Raw genomic sequence first — 24,534 nt, forward strand, 5'->3', positions numbered from 1 at the left:
AATTAGCTCAACAGGGAGCAGGAGCTCAGTGAGGCAGAGAAAAACAAAGTCATTGCCTACTCATCCAAAAGGCCTCACACTGTGTGTTTTTAGTATAGACACCTATCAACAGAGTTGAGAGAAGGGCTTTTAAGTTGCCAAACACTTCCAGGATAAGAAAGGACCCCAAAGTCTGCAGAACTTAATCCCAAATCCAAATAAATACATTTTGTTATCTCAAAAAAAGTGACTGAAGTAACTCATAAGCTCAGCAGGAGAACACATCAATTTCAACATTTTGCCTGGTCTAAACCATTCTGCTTCCAATTAACCTGAGTAGAACAGAGTGGCAAGGCACCAGTACTGCTTCCAACACATCAAAAAGATCATTCAGAGCAGGCTCAGGAGCTCTCCACTGTACCATGTAATCACCCCCTAAGAAAATTAACATCAGAAGGCAAGCATGTCGAACAGATTAAAAAATAATTCTGTCTGGAGAGAGATTATCATTTGAGTTTTGAGTTTGCACTAGGTAGAATTTTTTGTTTTGAAAATAGTGTACTATTTTATATTATGCCAACTAACTAGTGTCTATTATGAAAGCAGATATCATTTCAAGTTTTCTTATTAAAACATATATCAAAATATATTTTATTCTAGTTCAAAACTAATTTAAAAATTTTTCCTTTTTTTTACAATTTAAAAGAGTCAATTATAATGCAACTGAAACAAAACATTTGACCTAATCCAAAGATGTCAAATCATTTTTAATTTCCTACAAAACAAATTAAGTTCCAATTCAGAACATTCCTCAAATGTTTAATTTCCTGCAAAATTATGTGACACTTTCCAAATCGTCTCTCTACTCAGTAACCATTTAATTGCTTGTTAACAGTATTACGATGTAAAAAGACAACACAACTGACCAAAAACCTCGCTCTCCAGGTCATGGACCTAAACACTAAGCTTTGAGGAAAATAGATCTTAACTCCCCTAGAGAGACATACATAAATGTTAGTGATGAATTCATCAGCTCCAACTCATTATCAGGGGCGGATGACAGTATGAAATGTGATGCTTGGACATCAGGAATATTTTTTTTTAATCCATGAACTCTGAATGGTCCTGCAACAACAAAAACGTGTTTGCAATTCTAAGAAAACATATACTGTTGTGGTTACTTACCCTGGAGCCTGTCCAACCTAACAGAGCATATGCGTATTGCTCAAAGGGGGTTATGACCAGATCCACACGGATTGCCTTCCAGTCTTTGACTTCTGCCATTTCCAATTTTTTTGATGTGTTGCAAGTGCTGTTGTCTACTCTTGGCTGACATAGTTTTAAAATTGCAAAACACTTCTGAAAATGATCCATGGCATCAACTTTTCTGCTTGGCAGCTGCTCCTTTACAAACGTTGATTCAATGATATCACAATAAAGGAGTAAGCCCTAAAGAGAAGATATTGTTCACACTGAATTGCTGAACTGGTTTTAATGTCATCCCGGAGTTCTAGTCAGTTGTCTTAAAAAATTCATGTGAAATGTAATTTCAGTAAACAAGGAACTGTGCCAGGCCAAATCTCAGCTAGGGAGAGTCATGAAACAGCTTCAGTGTTTGGAAAAATATTTGAGGGAAATCTGCACTGGTAGATATCTGACAGTAGCAATGTCCTGCCCTGTAGTAAGGAGATAGTATTTGCAATTCTTCCCCTCCCTCCTTTTCTCCTAAGCCTTTTTCTAGTTAATGTCAACAGAAATTTCCGAGTAAGGATTGATGTGTTCCCATGTCAGACATCTAGAAAAAACTATTAGTCCAGCGCACAGCCTTGCTGACAGATTCCAAAGGGGAAGATTCCATTTGGACTGTATCTGTTGCAGGATATTTCCTTGTAACAAGGTCTGGAGTCTCCAGGGAGTTGGAAGATCCCTGCCATGTCTTTTGCTTAGAGGAAGTGTCCATTTCTTTAGGTCCTTGGATGACTTGTTTCTGCTTTGAAATCACTTAAATGTTTACACATTCTCCTGCCCCTGAACTAGGGGCTTTTTAAAATTGCAATGTTGAACTGAGAGTGTCTAGAAGTGGTTTTATTTGATGGCTGACAGTGGTTAACTACAATGGTGGTGTGGTTTAGGAATGGTATTCTCCAGTTTAGTAGCCCTGCTAAAACCACTCCTCTCACTTCTCCCTACTCCCCTCACTTCTCCCTACTCCCCTCAACTGAAAGCATGAAAAGTAAAGATCACAGGCTGAGATAAGAACAATTTACTGGAAACAGCAATTAGATAAGAAAACAAACAGTAACAGCAACAATATTAATAACAAAAGGTGAAAGACAAAGAAACTATTTACAGGCAAAATACCAGACCATTTCAACTACCACACTTTCTCCCACTGGAAGGAATACCCTTCTTCTAGGAGGAGAGAAAGTCCCTTTCCCCCATCCCTGGAGATGATATAAGGTGGCACTGAAAAATGATGTAAAATGAAAAATGATATTGAAAAATGAGATCTAGTGGTATTAGGGTCTGGCCACGCCCTTTCCTGGTGATCTGGGCCAAAACCAGGACAAAAGGTCTCCAGATGAGACCGCTTAATGTCACAGGTAATAATGAACTGATTTTTCAGATATCTTTCAATAATACCTCAGTATTAAAAAACATATTTTGATTATTTCTTTTCGATTAATTCTTTTATATAGTGCAGGTGTGGTAAGTTTACATGACAATATCTTAAATGCCTTAGAGAATACTTTACAGTAACAAAATTACTTTTATCACTCAGAGCTATAATTCTGGCCAAAAAAAAAGCATAACAAAAACACTTAACAAGATATGATTTCCATGAAGAAACACTGATAGGTATTATTACACTTTTAGCCTCCAGCTTTTTGTTGATGATCGTTCCAAATTAACAGTCCCATTATTTTACTGGAAATCAGTTACAGGCTTTTTTATGGGTCAATGAGCCAGCCTTTTTAGTGATAACTATTTTATTTGCATTGACATTCTTTAACTTCTTTGGAACTTTTCCTGATTGTGAAGATTTATCATAAACTGATATGAGAAAACTCCTTATGTAGCTTCTTCCCGTGGATTACTAGTTTCCAAGTCTGCTGATTTGAAAATGCTTAAATTTAGATGTAACATCCATCTTTAAAAGAGTAATTTCTTCTCAATTTTACCCCAATGTCACGAGGCACTGATGCTTGCTCTTTCCAAATATACTCAAAACAGCTGTTGAATGTTAATGCATAACTGCTTATTTTCTTGCTCTTTTTTGATGAAACTATCCTCCCTTCAGGTTAATTTTGTTGCTTTTATTGTTAATAAAAATCATTTTAGTATCATTATTCATTGACAATTAATTGATGACTTCACACTTTGATTATGCACTGACAGTCTTCCCATTTTCTATAAAAATCTGTTCGCTGCTTAGCAGTACTTTCTCATCTTTTGCTTCATTTTTCTTTTTGCTCTTGGAGATTTAGGACACTACATAGTTTATACCAGAAGTCAGGGTATCACCATTGAATAGGAACCAAAGCCTAGGTCATATGCATTGGGATAGAGTTTCCAATTAACCTGGTATAATAAGACAGTGGAGATCACCATCACCCCACAAAGTAAAGCTGAAATGGCACTTCTGTACATTTGGAAAAAGCATTGCCTGAAGGGGCAGTCAGCTGTGAAGATTGTGTGAAGTTCTGGTCACTGCCAGCTGCAGAGCAGCAGCCTTCTCATTACAGTGTGTCAGGGAATCTGCAGTTCTTTGCACATTTCCGCTTGATCTATACACCATAAAGTGCTGTAGGCCTTGTTTACACAATCAAGTTCTAAAGTGTGGGCATTTTAATTTCTCGAATTTACAACACCATCAAAACAAAATGTATTTTTTAGGACAGTTATGTTAAGACCCTCAACAATTTTCCATTTATAGAATGACTGTGCACTTTTACTTAAATATGCTGAGTACTGGCACATCAATAGCATTGATATTGGAGCAAATCCATGCTTAAATTGAGGGAAAATATGACTTTTTAGAAAAATATCAAATCAATCACTGAAAAATCAATCAAATACGGTCACTAGCATTCTCTGTCATTTTTAATTAAACAGAATCCTATTCTACATCTAGTGTTACATGCTGTCATTATTCATACTTGTTGGTAGCTGGATTAATTCTGTTAAAGCTAAGAAGGATCATTTTATACCATCTGAAAATATAATCCAATATGTTCTTCTGAAATGCATATGTGTTGTTGCTCTAAATTTTCTTCTGAGATAGTTTAATAAAGTGAAAGTGGATTTCTTTTTTTTTCAGTTAAATTCCTATATCTAATCCAAAATAGGATGTAGCATGTTAATTTGGAAAAATCTCAACCTAGATGAGACAGATGGAATTCTATAAACTGGAAGAGCTAAAGGAACTGATGCCTGGGAGAAGTCAGACCTTTTAAGGTAAAAAGTCATTAGAAAATGGCTTCAAAGGTTTGATCAGCAATGCAAAACTCGGCAGCTGCTGCTTAATCATGCAGCTGCCTTGGTCCCTCTTTCCTCTCGAAGTTCCCTGTGTGTTGGAATGGTCTATTTCTGAGTGTCTGGAGCAGCCTGGCTTTGATAGCAATGCATAGATCAGCCCTGGAATCCATGAATGAAGGTGTTTACCTCTGTATGCCATGAGCATTTGCACTGCTGAGCAAGATAGAGACAGACAGACAGATAGGGCCTTACACATACCTACTCACCCACATACAGCTATGCAATACACACCAGAAAGATCACACATCTGAAGAAATGCCACTATTGCCTGGATCGTCACTTAGGACATAGCAGGAAATGGTACACTTCTGCCTACCTTATACAATAACCTCACAAGCAGGATAATCACATTCAGCCCTATACCCTCTCTAAATAAATTTAAGCCAAGATCTCTCATGACCAGGGCTCTAACCACCTTGCAATAGTCTATTTTAGGCAAGAATTTCCTCGGCTGAGTCAGAACGAAACATAAAAATTCAGAATGCACTGAGAAGAAAGCTGAGACAATATGTGTTCGAAAAGGAGCTCTGCATCCTTTTGCATTCTTTCATCTGAAACAAAAGGTTCTTTGCTCTGGCCTCTTAACCATTTCTGTGTCTTGTCTTAGAAACAGGTTTTGTTGCTGGTAAAATCCAGCTGTCAGTGAATATGTGGCTATTCTGTGAACCCTGTTTCCAAACATCTGTTTCCAGCAACCGAAAAAATATTAATTGCTCCTCACCATCCTCCTCTCTAATGGGACATCAAGCCTTCCCCTTCCTGATCACCTCATCAAGAGCGAATACTAGAGTTTAAATCAGACCACTAGTATATTAAAATAGGTAAGCACAGGCAGGCATCTCCATTACTCATTTTTCTAAAGCCAAAAGAAAAATGCAACATTACACTTACATGAATACAAAGAGAAAAACTGAAGAGTGCAGGAATGCTTGTAGTAACAGTATCTCTTCCATTGTTGAAAGTATGTATATAACAGGAGCAGTGCTAAATATGGCCATATAGGCTTTCAGCAAAAAATGAAAGCATGTGAATGAAGCTACATCAACACAGATGGCTCAGCCTGTTTGCCCACAGACTTTCAACATCTAATCCACAGAAGTAATTTCTTACTTTGTTTATGAGGCTTTTTGGAACCATTAAAACCATAACCTGTGTACTGCCTCACAGCTATTCTGTTTTGCCATTCTACTTTGAAGACTTTATGTTCTCTGTTCCTTGGCCCATTTATCCCTGGTGATGCTGCATCAAAGAGCATGTTGGTGTTGATTTAGCCACTTCTTTTTCAGCAGCTTTCAATTGGAAGGATCTTTTAACACTAAACTTTTCAGCTAAGAAAAATGCCCTTTAAACCATTTAAATCTGAGGTCCATAATTCAGAAGTTAAACATTGTGGAATTATTCACTAAGAGCTGCCAAAACAAAGTCAACATCATGACCTCCATGATGTACATTGATGAATCTGGTCATAGAAGCAGTAGCATAAAAGTGGAAAGCTGTGAAGCAAACTACTTCAAAAAGTAAAAAAGTGCTCTATTTGGGGTTTTTTTTGTGCCCTCCCCTTTCCCTCAGAAATCAAAAATAATAAAAAGGCAAGAGCTGTATAAATCCTTTCTTTCTTCTTTTGCATTTCGATTTTGCTGGCAGCTTATTTTTCAGTAGTGACAGTAAAGCCTACATATTACAAATGCCACAGTACAGAGGTGGTGTAGTTAGTAGTATAAACCATGAAAAATCTGGAGGACAAACAGAACACAGGAAATACTTTTCCACAGCTTTAAACTATACCCAGCTTGTTTGAGTTTGGTTTCTACGGATGTGTTCTTCATGCCAAGATTTCTAAAGGAATCCTAATCTTTTTATCAAACTCTTGGCCACCCTTGACCTCCCATACTCTGCCTGCACTCCTTTCTGCCAAATAGTCCCCTTAACAAGAAAATCAGCAAGAACAATTCATTTTCTATTTCTTTCCTTTCAATTCCTTTTAATGAAAGCAGCTCAAAGTGAACTGAAAAACTTGAGTACTTGTCAGACTTCTCAGATCACAGCCATTTTTCTCAGTAATGTAAGTGGAAAAGAAGGAATGAAAGGCTGCACTCAGGGCAGGCTCTAGCCTTGGTCTGTTGTCACCTTTCCCTTCTGCTGTATTATAATAAACATGATTTTTTTGAGGACCCAAACATGGTTTCCTAGAGATTCAAGTGTGCATAAGAAGGGAAAAAGACACCTTCTAAGAAGAAATGCAACTTTTCTCATAGTAAAGGGAGTATAACCATGAAAGGATCTACACACTAATAATAAAATGATAAAAATAGAGTATTTCCTCAGCACTCATTAACTGCCATGGCTTCATTGCTTTTAGTAGTCTAAATAGTACCTGCTATCAATCTACTCCAACACATAGTTTCCACAGAGAAATGAGAGAAATCTAAAAATTTAATAAAAGTCTGTTAACACTTCAAAGACCGAAAATCAACTCAAAGAAGATGAATTCAGCTGATGTTGCATTTTACCAGGGAAAAAACCCCAAGTTTGAAGCCCTTCCACTAAAGCCAGCTGAAAGATTTTGACCACCTTGAAACAGATAACTTCATACAGTCACATAAGCTTTTGTGTAGTTGGATGTTTTGAATCTTCCATATGTTAACCCATTATACACTAATTAAAGTAGGCAGCTCAAGAATCAATTCAAAAGCATTCTCTGCAGGCTGTCTGCACTGAAAGCTGACTTGACTTAGCAGTGAGGCACTTGATGAGTCACCCCAGAGTGCTGGCCTTCTACTTCTTGAAATGTACTCCATTGCTCTGAACAGTATTGTTAGTAAATGTGGAGAAATATCTCAGCTGGCTAGAAAAGTAGAAGGAGAAATGAAAGTTTACTTTTCCCAACATACTATATTTTTCTGACCCAGGAATATTTTGAGCTACCTGCACCTGTTATAAGCGAGACACTTCCAACTTTAAAGCTGCTGGAAACTGAAGAGCTGAATAGAAAAAAAAACCAAAACAAAACACAAACAACAACAAAGAAACAACCAAAAAAACCCAACAAAAAATAAAAAATAATAAAACCTCTCCATCCCTTAGATAAACAATTCCCCTATGAAATGATACAATCATCTAACAGTTTGGGTTGGAAGGGACCTTCGAGATGTGTCCATTCTTCCAAACACAGACATCATGGAAAACTATGTCAACTTTTGAATGTTTCAGTGGAAGCTGGGAAATTTGCTAATTAATGGACTGAAAGGAAGCCAGAATTCCAGAGCTTTGGTACCTAAGCTTTCAGACTTGCTCACCTCACCCCATGAAGTCACCCAAATCCACTACACTTAAAGCTGGATCTCCCTGAAGTAGCTTCCCCTGGGAAAACCTACTCCCACCTCAAGAAGAAATTAAACAAATACAGGGTTTTTTCAAAGTGTAAGAACAATTTTCTCTGATAATCAAAACTCTACCTAGCTTGATTTCTCACCTCTGGCTAGCTGCGTATTCCTAGGGTAAGATAATACAGAATGTGTGCAGAGCACTTCTGATATACCCTTCAACTTGAGCATCCAGAGCTAGAAGATGCACCTAGATCATCATGGTTAATAACCAAATAGAGCAATACCCAGCTCTAAAACATTGCAGTCAGCTGTGAAAAGGAGTATAACATTCTTTAAGCAGTATATAGGCTTTGCAGTGGAGTTAGAACATGTCACTTTTGGACAAGTGTTCTTTAGTTCATACCTGCCTTTTCCATAAGTCAATAACTTTATGCAGAAGTTCATCATCTTCTCCTGGTCCTGGACTGGTGATCAGAAAGTCTATGTCATGTCCAATCTTCTTACCCCTAGAAGGATAAATAACAAGGACAAAATTGTTAAGTTCCTGTTGAATTTTGCTCTGTGTTCAAAGAGAATATTTTTTCTGCATTATAAAAAAAGTTCGCAGAATAAAGTGATAGCAATGTTGCTTGAAACATAATCAAAGTGGAATCTTCTATGTCTATTATGGGGTCTATTAGTGTTCTTTATAAAATAATAATTACTTTTTGATCTATGTCCTCTGTTTTTCAATTAGATACTACAGATCCATTTGCAGATGTTAAATCTCTCTTTCTTCCCCTTAAGTCCCAGAAAGGAAGATTTCAGTCATCTTTGGATTTTAAGAAAAGCATAATCAAAATACCACATTACACATCATGAATCCAGGGCAGTAATAGCAGATAAACCTGCCAGTCAGACTACCACAGGCTTAAATATTCTTCTTTGCTTTTGATGGACACTTTAATGTATAAAACTGTGATTATGAATCATTTTATTTTTTCTTTTAGCAGCAGATATAAATCCTTCGACTATTTTGCATTTCTTCTCTTTTAAATATAACAATTCTTTTTACAGAGATGGAGGTTGATTTTTCTTTTGAGGACAGTTCGTCCTGAATGTGCCTAAAGCCTGTTTATTACAAGCACTAAGGGTTTCACAATTAAATCCATGTGCACAAAATTTAATTGTAAATGTTAATGAAAAATTATGTCATAACCCCTTGTTTTTCCCTGTTTAAGTCTAAGCATTCAGCTTACCTTTCATCTACTTACCAAGGGTGTTAAACCTAAATCTGATTAAGATGTAGCTATCATTGGAAAACAGGCAAAAGCACATTACTGGAATGTTTCCCTTCAGAATCATAAAATGTTTGAGAACACATGAAAATTTATCTCACAGTGCAATTCATCTGAGTACTGCAGAACCAATACAAGGTTTTAATTTTGTTCTAAATACTGCAACAAGAACTGCATACACATTTACTGAGTGCAATCAGTCCAGCCTAAGGAGAAACGAGCAGAGGAGGTATTTCTGCAATGACAATATTTCTGCATTATGGAGTTGATGGAGTAAGCACCCAAGATCTGGAGTAGTGACACTTACGTGTAGCACATCTCTAAATGTTTTTCATGTGTTTATGGGAAAAGTCTGCTCTTGCTGATGTTCACGAGGGTGCGTGATGTTATAGCTCAGGAGGGTTTCTGTCAACACTGTGTCAAGTATACAGAGAATTTGTGAACTGCTATGCAAGCAATGAAAATAAAACTGTGCAACCCAAAAGATCTTTTTTTTTTTGCATTTCATTTAATAATTTATTCCCTTAAAATAATGCCTAAAACTTGGCCTGGTTTCTTAAACTTGGAAATTTGTAGGAGCAGAACTGATAGGCGGACTTGTCAACTGCCATTTGTGTGACAGGAAGTCATCTAACTGATGGATAGTTGAACAGCATTAGCACAAAGTTGTAAGGAGATGAAAGCCTGGGGTTTGCATTTGACAAGCAGTCTAACTCACTATAATGCAGCTATTGTGCTGTGTCTGCAGCAAAGTCGAAATTGCTTAAACAGGTGGAAATTATTTCAAAAGAGGTTTCAAACAAAGCATCAGTCTAGGCTTAGAAACTGAACAGCAATTCAAACTCAAGAAGTTAGAAAATATTTAGTATTCCATGTAACACTGAGTTATTTTCTAGGATGCCATTCATTATCTCTAAAATTACAATAATGCAAAGCTCTTACATAGCACTTTTTACTAATATGACTCAAAATATTTTCTCAAAGGGAAGGAATTTACTATTCCTATCTTTGAGATGCAGAGCAGCATAAGAAAATTTGCTTAAAATTATTTTTAAAAGAAATCAAAGGAAGAAATTGGAAGCTGATGGAATTGGGAGCTAATTCCCAATGCTTCCTCGATATAAGCATATTTTAAGTTAACCACATCTACAAAACCTGCATCAATCAAGCCATAAAATCCCAGAAAATCCAAGGTGTTTCACTGGCCATCTATTTCCCAAGACAGAGAGTATTTATTGAAATGTTTTCAGGAGATTTTAGGTGAAATTAGAGAGTTTAAATCTTATATAAAAGCACACAATATTAGTTATTGTCAGAGTTATATTTCAGGTTTTTTTGAACTAATTCACAACGGATTAATTTCTGACTGAAATTGTTAAGCTGTTACTGGAACATTTAGTCTAATTGCCACTAGTAATCTTTACCAAACAATGTATTTCAGCCTAGAAAAATGTATTATTTTCCTTAAAATAGAAAAACAATGTAGTAAATTAAGAAGATGTATAATATATATTGTTCCCAACTTGTAAATCATGTAAAAAGTTGCAGCAAAGAGTACATGGATTCAGACCATCATTCTATTGAAGCTGAAATGTGACCATTAATTTCATCAGAGTAGGGTTTTTCACATATATATACATGTAGATGTATTTGTACATGCATACATACAAACATACAATCATGGGAACTCATAAAGTTACATAAAGGGCACATAGGATGGCATAGGGCCAAGGTGCTCCGTACATGGATTTGTAGCTAACTATATACCTAAAGACTAGAAATGACACAGGGCTTGATTATATACAAGGTAAACACCATGGTGCCAGATGTCTGGTTTTCAAACGGGTAATGAAAACCCAGAATTCATCACCTGATGAGGTGCCTCAGCGATGAAACCTCAACCTCTCATTCATTCCTGAAGCTCACCAAGGGGAACACTGCAGGTTGCAGTCTTTTTCAAATCCCATCACATTCAAGAGAGCAGGTTCCTTACAAAGGGCTACAGAGAGGCTCCAACAGGATCTAGAGACTGAAGGGAGTTAACTAAGCATCATTTACTTAAAAACAAACACCAAATTGATGCTAATATTGCCTGGTTTTGTCTCTCATTTCATAGCCCAGTGATCGGTGCAGTGATTCCTCATCTTTTTATTGCCTTATTTTCCTCAGTTAGGAATACTGGCATTGTTCCTACTTCACAGGAAACATCTTTCAGTCTTCTCTCCTTCTGACTTGTACTGGGGTACAGTTCCAGGACCAGAGTTCAGAATTTGGGTCCATGCCAGTGTTCACAGGTTATTTACTTGTTATTAGCTATTGAATTAAAACCACTAAGCCAGGAAGGAGAACACCATTTGATGTTTACACAGTCGAGTTATTTGTCATTCACTGGCTGTTAAATACAAAACACAGAGGCAGTGCTTGGTACAGGGAGCAGGGTCTTAAGAGTTTTCCTCACTCGAAAGGCATCCGAGTCAGTATGCTACACTGCACTCCCTCTGGATCTACAACTCTCCCGTTTTATGTTGCAGGGTGGCATAAGCCCACCTGAGGTTTTAGCACACTAATGAATGATGGGAGACGTAGGGATTTTATTCTGGCACACCACAGTTTACATACTCTAATCACAGGGATTTTATATAAAATGTGGGTACTTCTTTTAAAATAAAAAGTGGTGTAATGACGTTTTAGTAAAAATAATATACACCCTCTTAATATGTATGAGAATTGCACAGAACTTGTCTATTTTCTATGCCTCCTGTGAGGCGACAGTGATAATCTCTCCAGTTTCTACATTCTACCTGGGCATAAGCAGGATCTGGAAAATTATTTGCTTACACCTGGAGTTGCTGAGGCTCTGGTGAACCAGGAGCGTAGATGTACCCCAGGAGCAAAGTAATCATGGACAGGGCTGGAGAGTTCAGGTTTCTGAGCCTTCGAGCAGGAAAATACTCAAGTTCTGGATTTCCTATTCAGATACACTTACATCTTTTTCTTCTCTTTTAATTTAAACATAAACCCTTGCTGGGCTGGAGCTATAAGAAAACCAGAACCTTAAAGAATGGAAATTGCAGCTTACCTTTTGTTCTAATAATTTATTCAAGCCAGAAGACTATAAAAGACAATGCACTATTAATTGTGTTCAATTCTTGGCTGACTAAACTTGTATAGAGCTGGTAAATGTTTCTTAGCAGTCAATTAACTACCTTTAAGGTTGTTGGAATTATCTTTCTTGCTGTTGTTAGATTCCAAGTCATCAAATATAACTATCACTATGACTAAAACTTAAAGATATGAATGTATGGCAGAGGATAATCATACTATCTTAATCTACAATGGCAACACCTGCGTGATTAGACATTTTGTTTGTATGTGTGCAGAATATTTTGAGATACTAGAAGAGTACATAACGACTAAGCCACATCAATGACAATTCTGATAAAATTATTTAGCTGAGGAAAGACAGACTGACATTTCCCTACTACTCATAAAACTTCACTATCAGAGGAGCTTAAACCAATTTTTTGCAGCCGTGAGTTATGTGTCAAAACCCTGAAAACCACTTAGCAACCTTTGCACTTACACAGAGTTCAAGAGGATACAGAAGATGAAACTGTATTTCCAAATGTGTGTTTGCATCTGGTAAAACTGTAAGCTTTTCTTAACCTTGCAAGCCCTTGAAGTGTGTGAAATACAAAGTGAAAATTAACAGCTTATGTTTTAAGAGTGTTGGGATTTCAGGAGTTTTCCTTTTGGTTTTTTTCTCTTAAGGAATTTTTCCTCATACGTGTTGCTAGGAGACAATAACAACTGGATACTTAAGACAGACAAAAGACTTGGCCACAGCTCGGGGGAGGGGTCCAGCTGGCTACTCTCTCTTACCTGGGGTTTTCTCATGAAGGGGAGAGATGCCACAAGATTTGGACTGGGAAAAAGGGGTTGGGTGCAGCCCCTAGCCCTCTTGTTCTCTTGGCGTTCAGAGGGGAGAGAGGCTGTGGTTGCTGTGGGAAGAATTCATCACCACTGCGGGGTTCTACCTTCTGCTGCCTTCCTTCTACCGTGAGTGCAGCTTGCTCACTGGAGCGGCTGTTACAGTGGGACCCTATTTAACACCCTACCTCACTAAAAGAGAAACTTTTTTTTCACCATCTGCTCGGGTGTCTCAGGGAAAACCCCGGGATCCTGAGCCCGCTTTTCGCTACCCTGCTGGGAGCCAGGCCTTCGCTGCCCCGCCCCCGCCATTTTTTTGGCACTGCTCCGAGCCTTCACTACACTGCAGCTCCACACGCCCTGCCTGCCAAGACACCCCAGGGTTCCCACTGCAGCTCCGGAGTTTGATACACCTTGTCTGCCACCCGGGAATTGTGCTCGTCCCTGCTGCTCCAGCCTGCTGTTCCCGAGTGTCCTGGTGAGGCACGAGGATCAGCTGCCCAAGGGGTTTGTGAAGCTTTTCGTCCATCTCTTCCCGGGATCCCGGGGCACCGGTGCCGCGAGCTCCCCGAGCTCGCTCCGGAGCGCCCCCTGCAGCCGCGGGGGAACCATCGCACCTGCCCTGCTCACCGGGAGCCGCCAGCGCCCCTGCCGGCTGCGAGCGGAACTGCACCCGAGGGGAAAGGGCCCAACAGCCGGGAAGGGATGGACTGGGTTCCTGGTCCTCTTTGCTGCTACTGACATAGTTATTGTTGTTTGCTTGCCTTGTTACACATATATTAGTGTATTATTTAATAATACACATGTATTAGTGTATTATTCCTATTTCTCCTATCATTGCCTGAAAGCCCCTTAATTTCAAAATTACAGTAATTCAGAGTGAAGGGGGGTTCCATTCCGAGGGAGGCTCCTGCCTTCCTTAGCAGACACTTGTCTTTCAAACCAAGACAAAGAGTAACTGCATCTCCTGCTCAGGCATATTTCTAGAAAATATAATCATCAAAGTAAAGTCACAGAGAGTATAATATCTTCAGATCATCTGTCATAAAAATGATTTATCATTACCTTTTCTATTGACATTGTATTGTGCCCACATTATTACCCACTTCTCAGTATTGCTAAAACATGCTGGGCTTTGCCTGTTAACAAGGAAAGGTGTTTCTTCTTTGAAATTTTGCAGTCTAAGTCCTAGATTTGTTCACCACCATCTTCCCTACCAGCTTCTTTCAACTGGGAGGATTAGTCTCCAAGAGTGACTCCTTTCTGCAGCTGTGGGCAGCTCTATCCAGGTCTGCCACTATTCCCAGTACATACACTCAGCTAAGCTTGCTGTACTATCATTTTTTTTCACTATCATCCTCTATGTCCAGATTTCTTTCAGGTCTACATAATTTTGCCCTACAATTTGATTCCTCCCTTTTTGCACAACATGGATAATTTATTCTTAATATTTTATGCTCTACTGAAGTTACATTGTCAGTTTTGTCTGCTGCTTAGCATTTAGAGACCATAGGAATGATAAGGAAGAATGCACAGATCTAGGTACTTTTTTTGTTTTTCTGGCATTCTTTCCTCAATTTTACAGGCTCTGTATTAGACCTTTTTTGCCCTCATGGGTACACCTCACCTTTCTCATCTACAGCTCTTTAAAGTGTACCTGGTAGTTTTTAAGTTCCTAGAATTACATTCGGATAGGCATAAAAGATTTTTCTTATTTGACAATCCAACTGTTACCCTGCTGTGGAATAAACCAGAAGAAATAGGATAAATTCCAGGATAAAATTCTTCTGTGAAGGTTTTCAAACCTTTGAGGTGATTAACACAAGGGCCTTCCTGCAGTACTAGATGATCAGAAAAATAACTTCTGACTTTAAAACCTTAAACACTGTGCTAGATTCGTCTATGGTTTACTTAGGCTATTTGGTAATGGGTTCCTGTGACGTTTTGCTTTACAGACTGTATTTTCCTGGCTTCAGAGATTCTCACTTCATTCAGAGTGAGATTATATACTTTTTACAAATCCTTCTCAAGCAAAACTCTTACTTTACTTCTGTGTGAAAACAGTTCTCCAGTTAACTGATTTACCTCAGGTCTGTCCTTGTCAGTGAAATAACAAGCAATTTGCCTGACTTCGGATTAAAAATGGAAAGGCAACTAGGAATTTTGGACTAGGAATCCAGTTTAGTACCATGTTTTTCAGAGCAGTCCAAAATACTGTTTCTTCACAGATACCATATTGTTCAATTGATTCTCAAAACCGTCTTAGGAATGGCATTTCTACACTCTTTTTGTGAAAGATGGTAGTTAATATTCAGAAGAAAAAGATTTTCAACAGCTGCTCTGAAAGACCATCAGAGATAGCTGTGGCCCACTGGTTCTGCAGTCTCAGAATCTGGACTGGAGACAAGCTGGACAAGTGGTATTTCTATCTCTCAAAAAACACAGATGAAAAATTTCCAAATAATATTTTTTGCAGTTTGTTGTTGTTGTTGTTTTGGAGTTTTTTGGTTTGGGGATTTTTTTTGTTGTAAGTCACAGCATAGCCATGACTACATTTACCAAGCAAATACTATTGGTGCCTTAAGAGGCCTCCTCAAAAGAGAGACTAGACAGGACTAAGGGAATAAAAGTAGGTATTTATTTGAAAGGCCTTCAAAGGTACCCCCTGGGGAGCCAGAGGCTATTGCCAAGATGGACGACAGGTCACAAGTTCTTCACACTTTTATAGGTTTGGTTCATTTGCATATCAGGGTTAATTCTCCAATTAAAGCTTCAGTTTAATGACATAATTCCTCTCAGCTTGCCCCCCTTAGAGGCAAAGTTAAAAACTAAGGCATCACTATCTATTCCTTAATCAGAGAAGATTCTTGTTGGCCTGATAGCATTAAAAGTGTTGAATGAAGTCCCATGTGTGTTAAATCCTTCAGTGTTTAAACAAGCATCTGAACTTTACACATGAGAACACTGCCACAGATACTCAGAATCATTACTCATTTGCATGAAGTCAAGCATATATATTTACTGGTAGACTGACAACTAACAAGTGCTTATTTCCAATGTCTGATCAACTATAATAAATACTAAAGAAGCATAAATTTTTGTGGGGTTCCTGGAATTCAGAAAATTAATTTCATGTAATTAATTACATTATAAATCTTCAAATCATACACTCATTTGACGGCACAAAATATAGCACAGTGAAGTGGGTGCAAATAGTGGTGAACAGAAACAGATTTGGCATAGTCATTTCAACCTTCTTTCTATGTGACTGAACTTTTTATTCCTGTCAAAATTGTGGAAAAATAATAATTGCAGAGGAAGACACAAACTCTCAAACACTGGGTGTTTGCTAATTTTCCAGTTAATCTATTTGGTGAAACCAGATTGTATTTACTAACACAGTTTATTTATGGTAATATTCAGATGCTAATCAACATTTTACCTATGACATTTGCAGCCTACACACTGAATAAGAAAAACCCCATAACTCTGAAATATGTTATGGAGAGTGTTATCAGGAAAGACATTGAAAAAATCAGTCCATCAGGAATTGCTATGCAGCCAATATTCACCATAAAACTGGAAAGATTTTTTTTACTTCTCTTGTTCCTGAGCATTTTATTGTACAGTTGTATTTTGATACAGAAAGCTAGGAAAATCAGTAAAAGTAATCTCAGATCTACACGGAGTGGGCCTTAGACAGCATGTGGAGAGTCTGCACAGAATATCAGAGGATGTAACTCTCTCTTCCTTCCAGAGAGCTCAGATTAAAAGCAATCCATCTGAAATTCATTTGTATAACAAGTTGGATCCTAGCTAAGATGCTGGAAGCTGATACAAAAAAAAAAGACAAGCCTTTTATTTATTGAAAGAGATATGGAGATTCATTATATGTTAAATTAAGCGCCATCTTCTCTGCATTCTTCTTTTGGGAAATGCAGGGAGGACAGCTTCTAGACAGACATCGCCAAGCGATTTGAAAATATGTGAGGCCATTTAAAGATTTTCTTGAATATAGATGAGTAATATGCATAAACATATAAGAAGAACAAACGCAATTGCTGAAGTGATGATTGTGTGGCAATGGAAAAGGAATTAAATGTTGCAGAAGGTTACACATAGCTGAAGAAATGAAAATACAATGATATAACACAATGATCTTTTGTTTGAGCAGCAAACAATAAGTAGCAGAATCACTTCTTTTAGAAAAAGCAAACAAATAATCTGTAAGAACCATAAAATGCACGTTCCTGAGGGGAAACCCTAGTAGCCTTGGTGTACATGCACAGTAAAACATGTAGTTACAGCTCTAATGGAACATGCACACATATGTACACATAGTGCAAACATTTCTTTCTGTCTGTTCTGGTATCAATGCCATATTTTTAGTCTAGGGAGGTGTCCTCTGTGCTGGGTCTCATTTAACTCCCATGGCAACAGCAATGTAGAACTATTTTTTGACATCAGTTGAGTTTGACCAAACAGAAGTGGCACAGGAGTTCTGTCTAATAACTGCAGTCCTGATTAAGTTGCTTCTACAACCTATCTCCAACCAACATGTGGCTTTCAGGAAAAGGAACATACATTTTTGTTCCAAATCCCAGGTAGTCTGCATGCCTGTGGATTTGCTTATTAAGCAGTCTTTGCTGAGACATCAAACAGGGGATAGACAATTTCTTACAGCCAAATATTAAAACAATTCTGAGTTACTGTCAAACTATGAAGAACTACATATTTTCTTTGCATAAAGGCCCTTATGAATAGAAAAAAACTTCTTTAAGCTTGAAGTACTGGAGTGTGACAGTCCTACAACTATTACATAGGAAGTAAAATCCTGGCTGTTTGACAGAAGAATTCTATCAATTGTAAAATAGTTACAGAATAATTCTTGGCTCTGATACTACAGATTTTCAAAACCTTGTTACACAATGTCCCATCTTCAGATATAAATTATTAGAGTTTTAATAAAATATAAAAGTAGTAGTCTACAAATTAGACCAATAAGTAAAATTCTCTGAATATTTTGCCTAAAGAGAATTTACTGAATTCAGAATTTAATCAGAAGTTTATTATTCCAGCACATTTTTTACCCCAAACTTTTTTCAGGTCTGATATCTGAACCCAGAGTAAGTGGCTTTATTGACTCAGAAGGACATTAACCTTTGCTAGTTATACAATTAGTACACTGACAGGAAATGAGCAGAATCAGATCTGTGCAAGGGTTTCTGAAACACTGATTTCGTGCTGAAGGATTTTGTTAAACGGAAGAAATTACTATGTTTGCAACATGGTTGTTTCATTTGCAGCAGGAACTGGGTAATAGTTAAAAGAAGTTAGAAAGTTATTTTGTGACAGAAAGTGTCTTCCAAATTACAATAAAACGCTGTAACATTTATTTGAAATAAAATGAAACTCTCTATTCTGACAAATAGAGATTCAGACAAATTCTGACTGTAGAGAGTAGTAGCAGCATAATACTGTAGCAGCCCATTGCTAGCATTAATGACCAGCTAAGCCCTGTACACCACACATAAGCTGTTCTTCAAATCACTTCCAGCTTTAGCTCAGGAGTTTTCCTTAATATTCAGGTCAGCTCCACATTTTCAAAACAACATTTAGATTCAACAGTGTCAATGCCATGGTGGTTCACATACATATCGAGTAGGTAGCAAGAAAATAAATGCTCACTGAAGTGCAAAAGCAACTCAACCAAAGTTAACAATCCAAAAACACTGACACAGAGAAAGCAGAGACAGCAGAATAAAAAATGTAAGTGTTGGCAAGCCTGACTTGCATTGTGCAGTGACCACTTTGTCAGTCGAGGGAGAGGGGATGAGGGAACATTCAGTCAGAATAAACCAGGGGCTCCCAAACCTGCCAAACTCTACCATCAGCTTCGTTTGTTCTCTAGGTGCTTGATCTCCACCTTAAACACAACGAAGACATAAGATCAATGAGGATGCCAGAAGCAAGATGCCATTTTATAGTTCACCAAATTAGACAGAAGGCTCATCTATACAATTTATCACATAAAGCCATATTATGCTTCCCTAAGTTTGGAGTTTTAAGAGTCATAGATCACTCTGATTCCAGAATTAAAACTCAGAAACACCTTCCATTGCAGGACAGGGTAGTAAATAGGAAGACAGAGCTGTAGAGATTACCAGGTTACTTTATGCAAAAATTAGTTACAAGTACTAGATGACAATTTTGAGCACAGTTATTAAAAAATAATAACCAAGAAGATTCCTCCCCATTTTAACATTGCAAGTATCTATGGCAATTGTCATTTGTTATACCCCTGATTCAGTGAAGGCCAACACAGTCAGTACCTGCTTTTCAAAAATAAAGTAACACACCTGAAGCAATGAGGAAAATAATAAACCAAGATCCAATCAGGGCTCTGTAGAAGACAGATACGGCTTCTTCAGATAATTTCTGCTCTCCTGGTTGTTATTTGAATTAGATCCTAATTGCCTTTGAAGGCAGTTTGACACTAGTGGTTCCCAGTCAGTGTCAAAATTAATTCCCTCTTCTTTCTAATGCTACATAGGTGGTAAGGTACAATAAAACACCTGTGGAGATGAAAAGTGCCAGTGTGGGAAGATACCTGTCCTAACATTTTGTAGGTGGACTCCTGAGTTCAAGGCCCAGCCTTTCAGTCAACCTACTGCATTTAGTTTGCACCAGCTGATAAAAATTTTGAGTTGAATATTTCCGGAATTCTAAAGCCAGACTGAGACTTTTTATTCAATATCAAAGGAAATTCTGGAATTCCTGCCCCTTGAGGACTAATTCTTCCCTGATTGTACATTAGAGTGCTCTTCTGGGGTATAATTAATATCTGTGAGATGGTTTAATAGGATGCTGATTGATGTCTGAAATAGCAATAATCTAATTAAATCAACTGAAATAAATTCTGCCACTAGCAAAGACAATTAAAAATAAAACTGAAATAATGATATATTTAACTGAAAAGATACCATATGGTTATGAGATCTACCCCGGTTCATTTTGAGGGAATTTGTGGGTAAAAAAACTGCTGTCATAGCTTTGTCTGCAGAATTACTTTCCCACTAATTTAAGAATAAAATTATTTAGGTTACATTGTCTCTGAAATATAAACATAGTGAAAACTGAGAACTGTTCCCCTAGCCAGCTATAAATCAGGCTTCTTGAATTGCCAAAGGTAGCATATAGCAGCTTCTTCACCCAGCCAAGTAATTCAACATAAACCCAGCTGAACTATGTAAGTATTTGGCAAAGATTCACAGGTATCTTCTCTGGAAAAAGTGCTTGAGGGTGGACGCTTCATTAAAATGCTATTTTTCTTGCCCAGTGTAACAGTAATTCTAATTCACTGGAGGCAGAACCCATTTTCCATGGCTCTGGAACATATTTATTTTATTTTTGAAGTTAATCCAACTCTACAGCGAAGCAGCATTGGGAAAAAGCTCTTCCCTTTAAGGAGCAGAAACCTTACAAGACAGCATAAGGGAATACAGCTTTAATATAGGATACACAAAACAAGCATTTTTGGTTTCTCATTTATTCAGCAGGATATCGCTACTATTGTGCACCCATAGCTTCTGTTCGAGAAGATTTTTAGGGAAAGACCTAACAATGCAGAGAATGAATTACTTAAAAGATCTTCTTTTATCAAGTCAGGAGAAAGAAGCATTACCTGCTGCAGCAGAAAGGACCACATCGCTGGTTATTTCTAGAAGTTTTGTTCTGACGGTAAAAATCAATGAAGTGAAGAGAACCAGTGAAAAACCTGTGCAATAGCACTTAAATTTACTTGAAACGTAATTTCACCCTCAGTGACTACATTGCCTCAAAAAAAGTGCAGTAATGCATGGCATTCACCTCGTCTCATTAAATGCACTTTCAAAGACCAAAGTATGTCATGCTATGCTTGACTGTATCTTTTATGACCCAAAAGAAACTTAGACATTTCTCAGAATACAAGACACTTGGGTACTCCTCTTCATGTCATGATGATGGGCTTGCTTTAAGTTTTGCTTCAACAGATATTTAATGTAATAAAAGGAAAAGATAAATCAGAAAGCAGTTATTCAACTGAGGACCTTAAATGACCAGTGTAGCTAAACTTAGAGCTATTCACTGATCTTAGAAAGCTCTCTTAGATTATTTGCATTTAAATTATTTAATGTGTTAAACATATTCTATGCAAAATCCTGAAAATATTTCCCTGCCCTGTGAAAACAATGAATGGTGAATGGTGTGTTTATATATTGCCTTCTGTGTACCTTTAGCCAAATGGTTATTTCAAAGCATATTTGGTTTAAAATAAGACTGTGTAAGGATTCTCTTATGCACTAGCATCTAAGAAAACCATAGTCATGGAACAACATGAAAATCTGAATGGAACTCAAAATCTGAAGAACTGATTAAAAAAAAAAATCACAAAAACATTTTTAAAAAAGTGATTCACCTATTTTTGTATGCATTATCTTGAGGAGGACCACCTATTATTCACATGCTGAAACTACTTCTCTCCAACCTTAACTTCAGAGTTTAAAAACAGAAAAGTAATTTCTGTGAAAAACTATTGCAAAATTGTATTTTATTGTACATTATTAAAATAGTTCATAAAGCTAGTCTTCCACCAGTCTGGTTCTACTAAGACAACAAAATGGGATAATGGCCAACATAAGAATTTAGTCACCTACTTGTTATTTAGAAAGTATGGCTCTCTCTAGGGATTGGAATAGTTGCACAGCCTGGATGGTGCTGTTGTCCTCTGGCTTTCATGGAATGGGTCAGGTTGCAAGGGACCCCAGAGAGTCATTTGGTCCAACCTCCCTGCTCAAGCAGGGGTATCCCAGAGCACATTGCACAGAATCGCACCCAGATGGTTCTTCGATATCTCCTGTGAGGGAGACTCCACAGCCTCTCTGGGCAATCTGTTCCGGTGCACAGTCACTCACACATGTAAGTAGTTCTTCCTCATTGGGAAGATCATATTTGTCTTCTTTCAATGACATCGATGCCTGAATGTGGCTGTCACCAATTATACCCTGATGTTGAATACTTATCACTTTTGGCTTGCACACAAGATGACTTTGTTGCTAACAGCTTTAGCCTCTCTGAATCCTCTGTTTGGAGTAAATTCACTATTCCACCAAGCAAAATAAAACTATGCTTAAGCTTTGAATCACTGCTAGTGCTGTCTCAATTTCATATAAATAATGCAACTGTACCTGGAAGCTGTCCATGTAATTTCAGGCTTTAAGGCTTATGAAATGTATCATACCAATCTGTCACAGTTTTATTTAAAGCCATGACATACATTGCTGAAGTTTTGCTTTTGCTGTCTTGGCAAATCCTTTAAATTACACTTCATTTCAATCAAGTATTTCAAAAGACATCATAGAAACTTCCTGCATAAACAAATTTTGCCCAGTGCCAATCAATGACAAAACAAAATCACTTAAACACTGTTCAAAAAAGATATACAGTCCAATAAGTATTGATGTGGATTGAGGATCTCATATATTCAGCTGAAATGTGAGGTATGCAGATGAATATTCTTAAAACATCTACCTAGTTTTGCATGTGTAAACTCTTCTGTCAGCATATTCTACAGAAACAAGCTTTCTCACTCTTAAGAAGCAGCATGTAAGACAGTGGTACAGCATCTTAGTTACTAGAAATTTTACAGATTTTAATTATTCTGAAACCTGCAGGAAAAAAGAACATATTCCAATATGTGGTAAGTACTGAGGAATCAGACTTGACTGGACAGAAGGTATGTTTTTATTATTTATAAGAGGAGGCATCTCAGAGTAGACCTGCTCAGACATCCTGAAGTACCTAGTTTCTTTTGGCTTAATTAAAAGCCTTAAAGGTGACTTTAGAATTATGCAAACTGGGAGACAGGGAAATTCAACTACCTCTAATTTTGAAGAGTACAACTAAGAGATCAGTGCACTCAGACACCAGATATTTTGGTGAATTATCAGAGAATATGATGTACTTTAGGGACAGAAACCAAACCAAAAAAAACCAAACAAGCAAAAAAACATCATCAAAACAACAACAACAAACAAAACACTAAGAAAGGAAGGTAAAGAAAATGACCTCTCCCTCTATCCAAAAATAAATTAAAATGAGAGGATGAAAGAGAAGGTTAAGTTTTTTAGGACTTCTGTCTGACTTTTTTGGAGGTAGTTGGTGACTGGCACTTTTCAGGACAGACTCCGACAAATCGGGAAAGTACTGGACCCTTCTAGATCTGGATTATCCATTATGTATAGCTATTATTTTGTTACAAGACCAATTCAGGTGCATCATCCACATTCTGCTGGTGTTCTGCCAGAGAAAACATTTGGCCAGAGCTGGCTGTAGATTATATATGTGCTCCAAATACCTAAAGGTAGGATGGAATGCTTGCAATGCATTGACATTCTAGATTGATAAGTCAGAAAGCTTTCCAGTTTTTTGTTTCCATCTCAGCTGGTGCATAAACTGCTCAGGTGCCACATTTCAAAAAGCATTAGTTGCAAAGCAAAACCTCAACTAAGTGAGAGATATATTTCTAGAACAATAACCTAGTGATCTCTTCAACATCATTAATAATGCAGCAGAAAAAACAGAAAAGCCAGCTGCATTCAAATTATTTACTGAAATAAGTAAACAAAAGTCTGCATTATTAATTATGAAAGGTGTATATTAAAAAAAATGCTTTCATTAAATTACTTGTCACACTATTTTTTTTGTAATCAGTAAAAAAATTATTTTGCAACTAACGTGGTTTCCATTTATCAGTTTAGATTTTTTTTTGTCCAAGACAAAATTGCTTGGTTCAGAATTATATTTCTATTTTACTCAGAATCTCATAAATGTGTAGAAGCTTATATTTAAGATATGGTATTTTAATTTAAAGAAGAAAGTAAAAGTTTTTTTTCTATACTGATACTTTAACAAAATTAACAATCAGCTTCATAACAACAATTTCTGCTGTCCTGAAGTTTTCTGGCAGTAGATTGAAAATGTGAATTCAAACCCTGTCCATTTTAATTCTCTCTAGCTAATTCTCTTGAGTGTTTCAAAAGGCTTATTCCTTTAACATATCCCTTTGTCACAGAAACTTTCATCAACAAGTTCTTTTTCATGCATGTCTAATTTGGCATTTCTAAAAATCAAAACATTCACTTTAAACAATTTAAAAGACAATATTAATGTTCATGTGAGGAAGGAAACATGCATTTTCAGAATGTCTGAATGATATTAAATGTTCAGCCTGGGTTTCACTTACGTGGCAGTGATGGGACAATCTGTAGAATCAACATACCATAAAAATAAAGGTTTCTATTTGCTTCCTGCTCAGCTGTACTGGAAGTTATATAAACATGACAGTTTTTCTATTACAATTCCTTGAACTGAGAAAGAGATTGCTTGCATCCACAGTGGCGGGGGGCGGGGGCGGGTGGGCAGGGGAAAGACAACCAGAAAAA

General features: G+C 37.3%; 1 protein-coding gene across 8 annotated transcripts in view; it reads right to left on the bottom strand.

Annotated features, from left to right (window-relative positions):
* DNTT (DNA nucleotidylexotransferase) overlaps positions 1–24,534 on the bottom strand; it is a 164,406-nt gene that overhangs the window by 26,166 nt on the left and 113,706 nt on the right. For 6 of the 8 annotated variants that reach the window (XM_048310461.1, XM_048310460.1, XM_048310459.1 and 3 more), the window contains 2 exons: positions 8,248–8,350; positions 1,165–1,428 (listed from right to left, as the gene is read on the bottom strand). In XM_048310461.1, the coding sequence (XP_048166418.1) occupies positions 1,165–1,428; positions 8,248–8,350 (367 nt within the window). The remainder of the gene's footprint in view (positions 1–1,164; positions 1,429–8,247; positions 8,351–24,534) is intronic. The other 2 variants (XM_048310465.1, XM_048310464.1) reach the window with 1 other exon arrangement.

Source organism: Corvus hawaiiensis, chromosome 8 (genome assembly GCF_020740725.1).
Source record: "Corvus hawaiiensis isolate bCorHaw1 chromosome 8, bCorHaw1.pri.cur, whole genome shotgun sequence".
Lineage (NCBI taxonomy): Eukaryota > Metazoa > Chordata > Aves > Passeriformes > Corvidae > Corvus > Corvus hawaiiensis.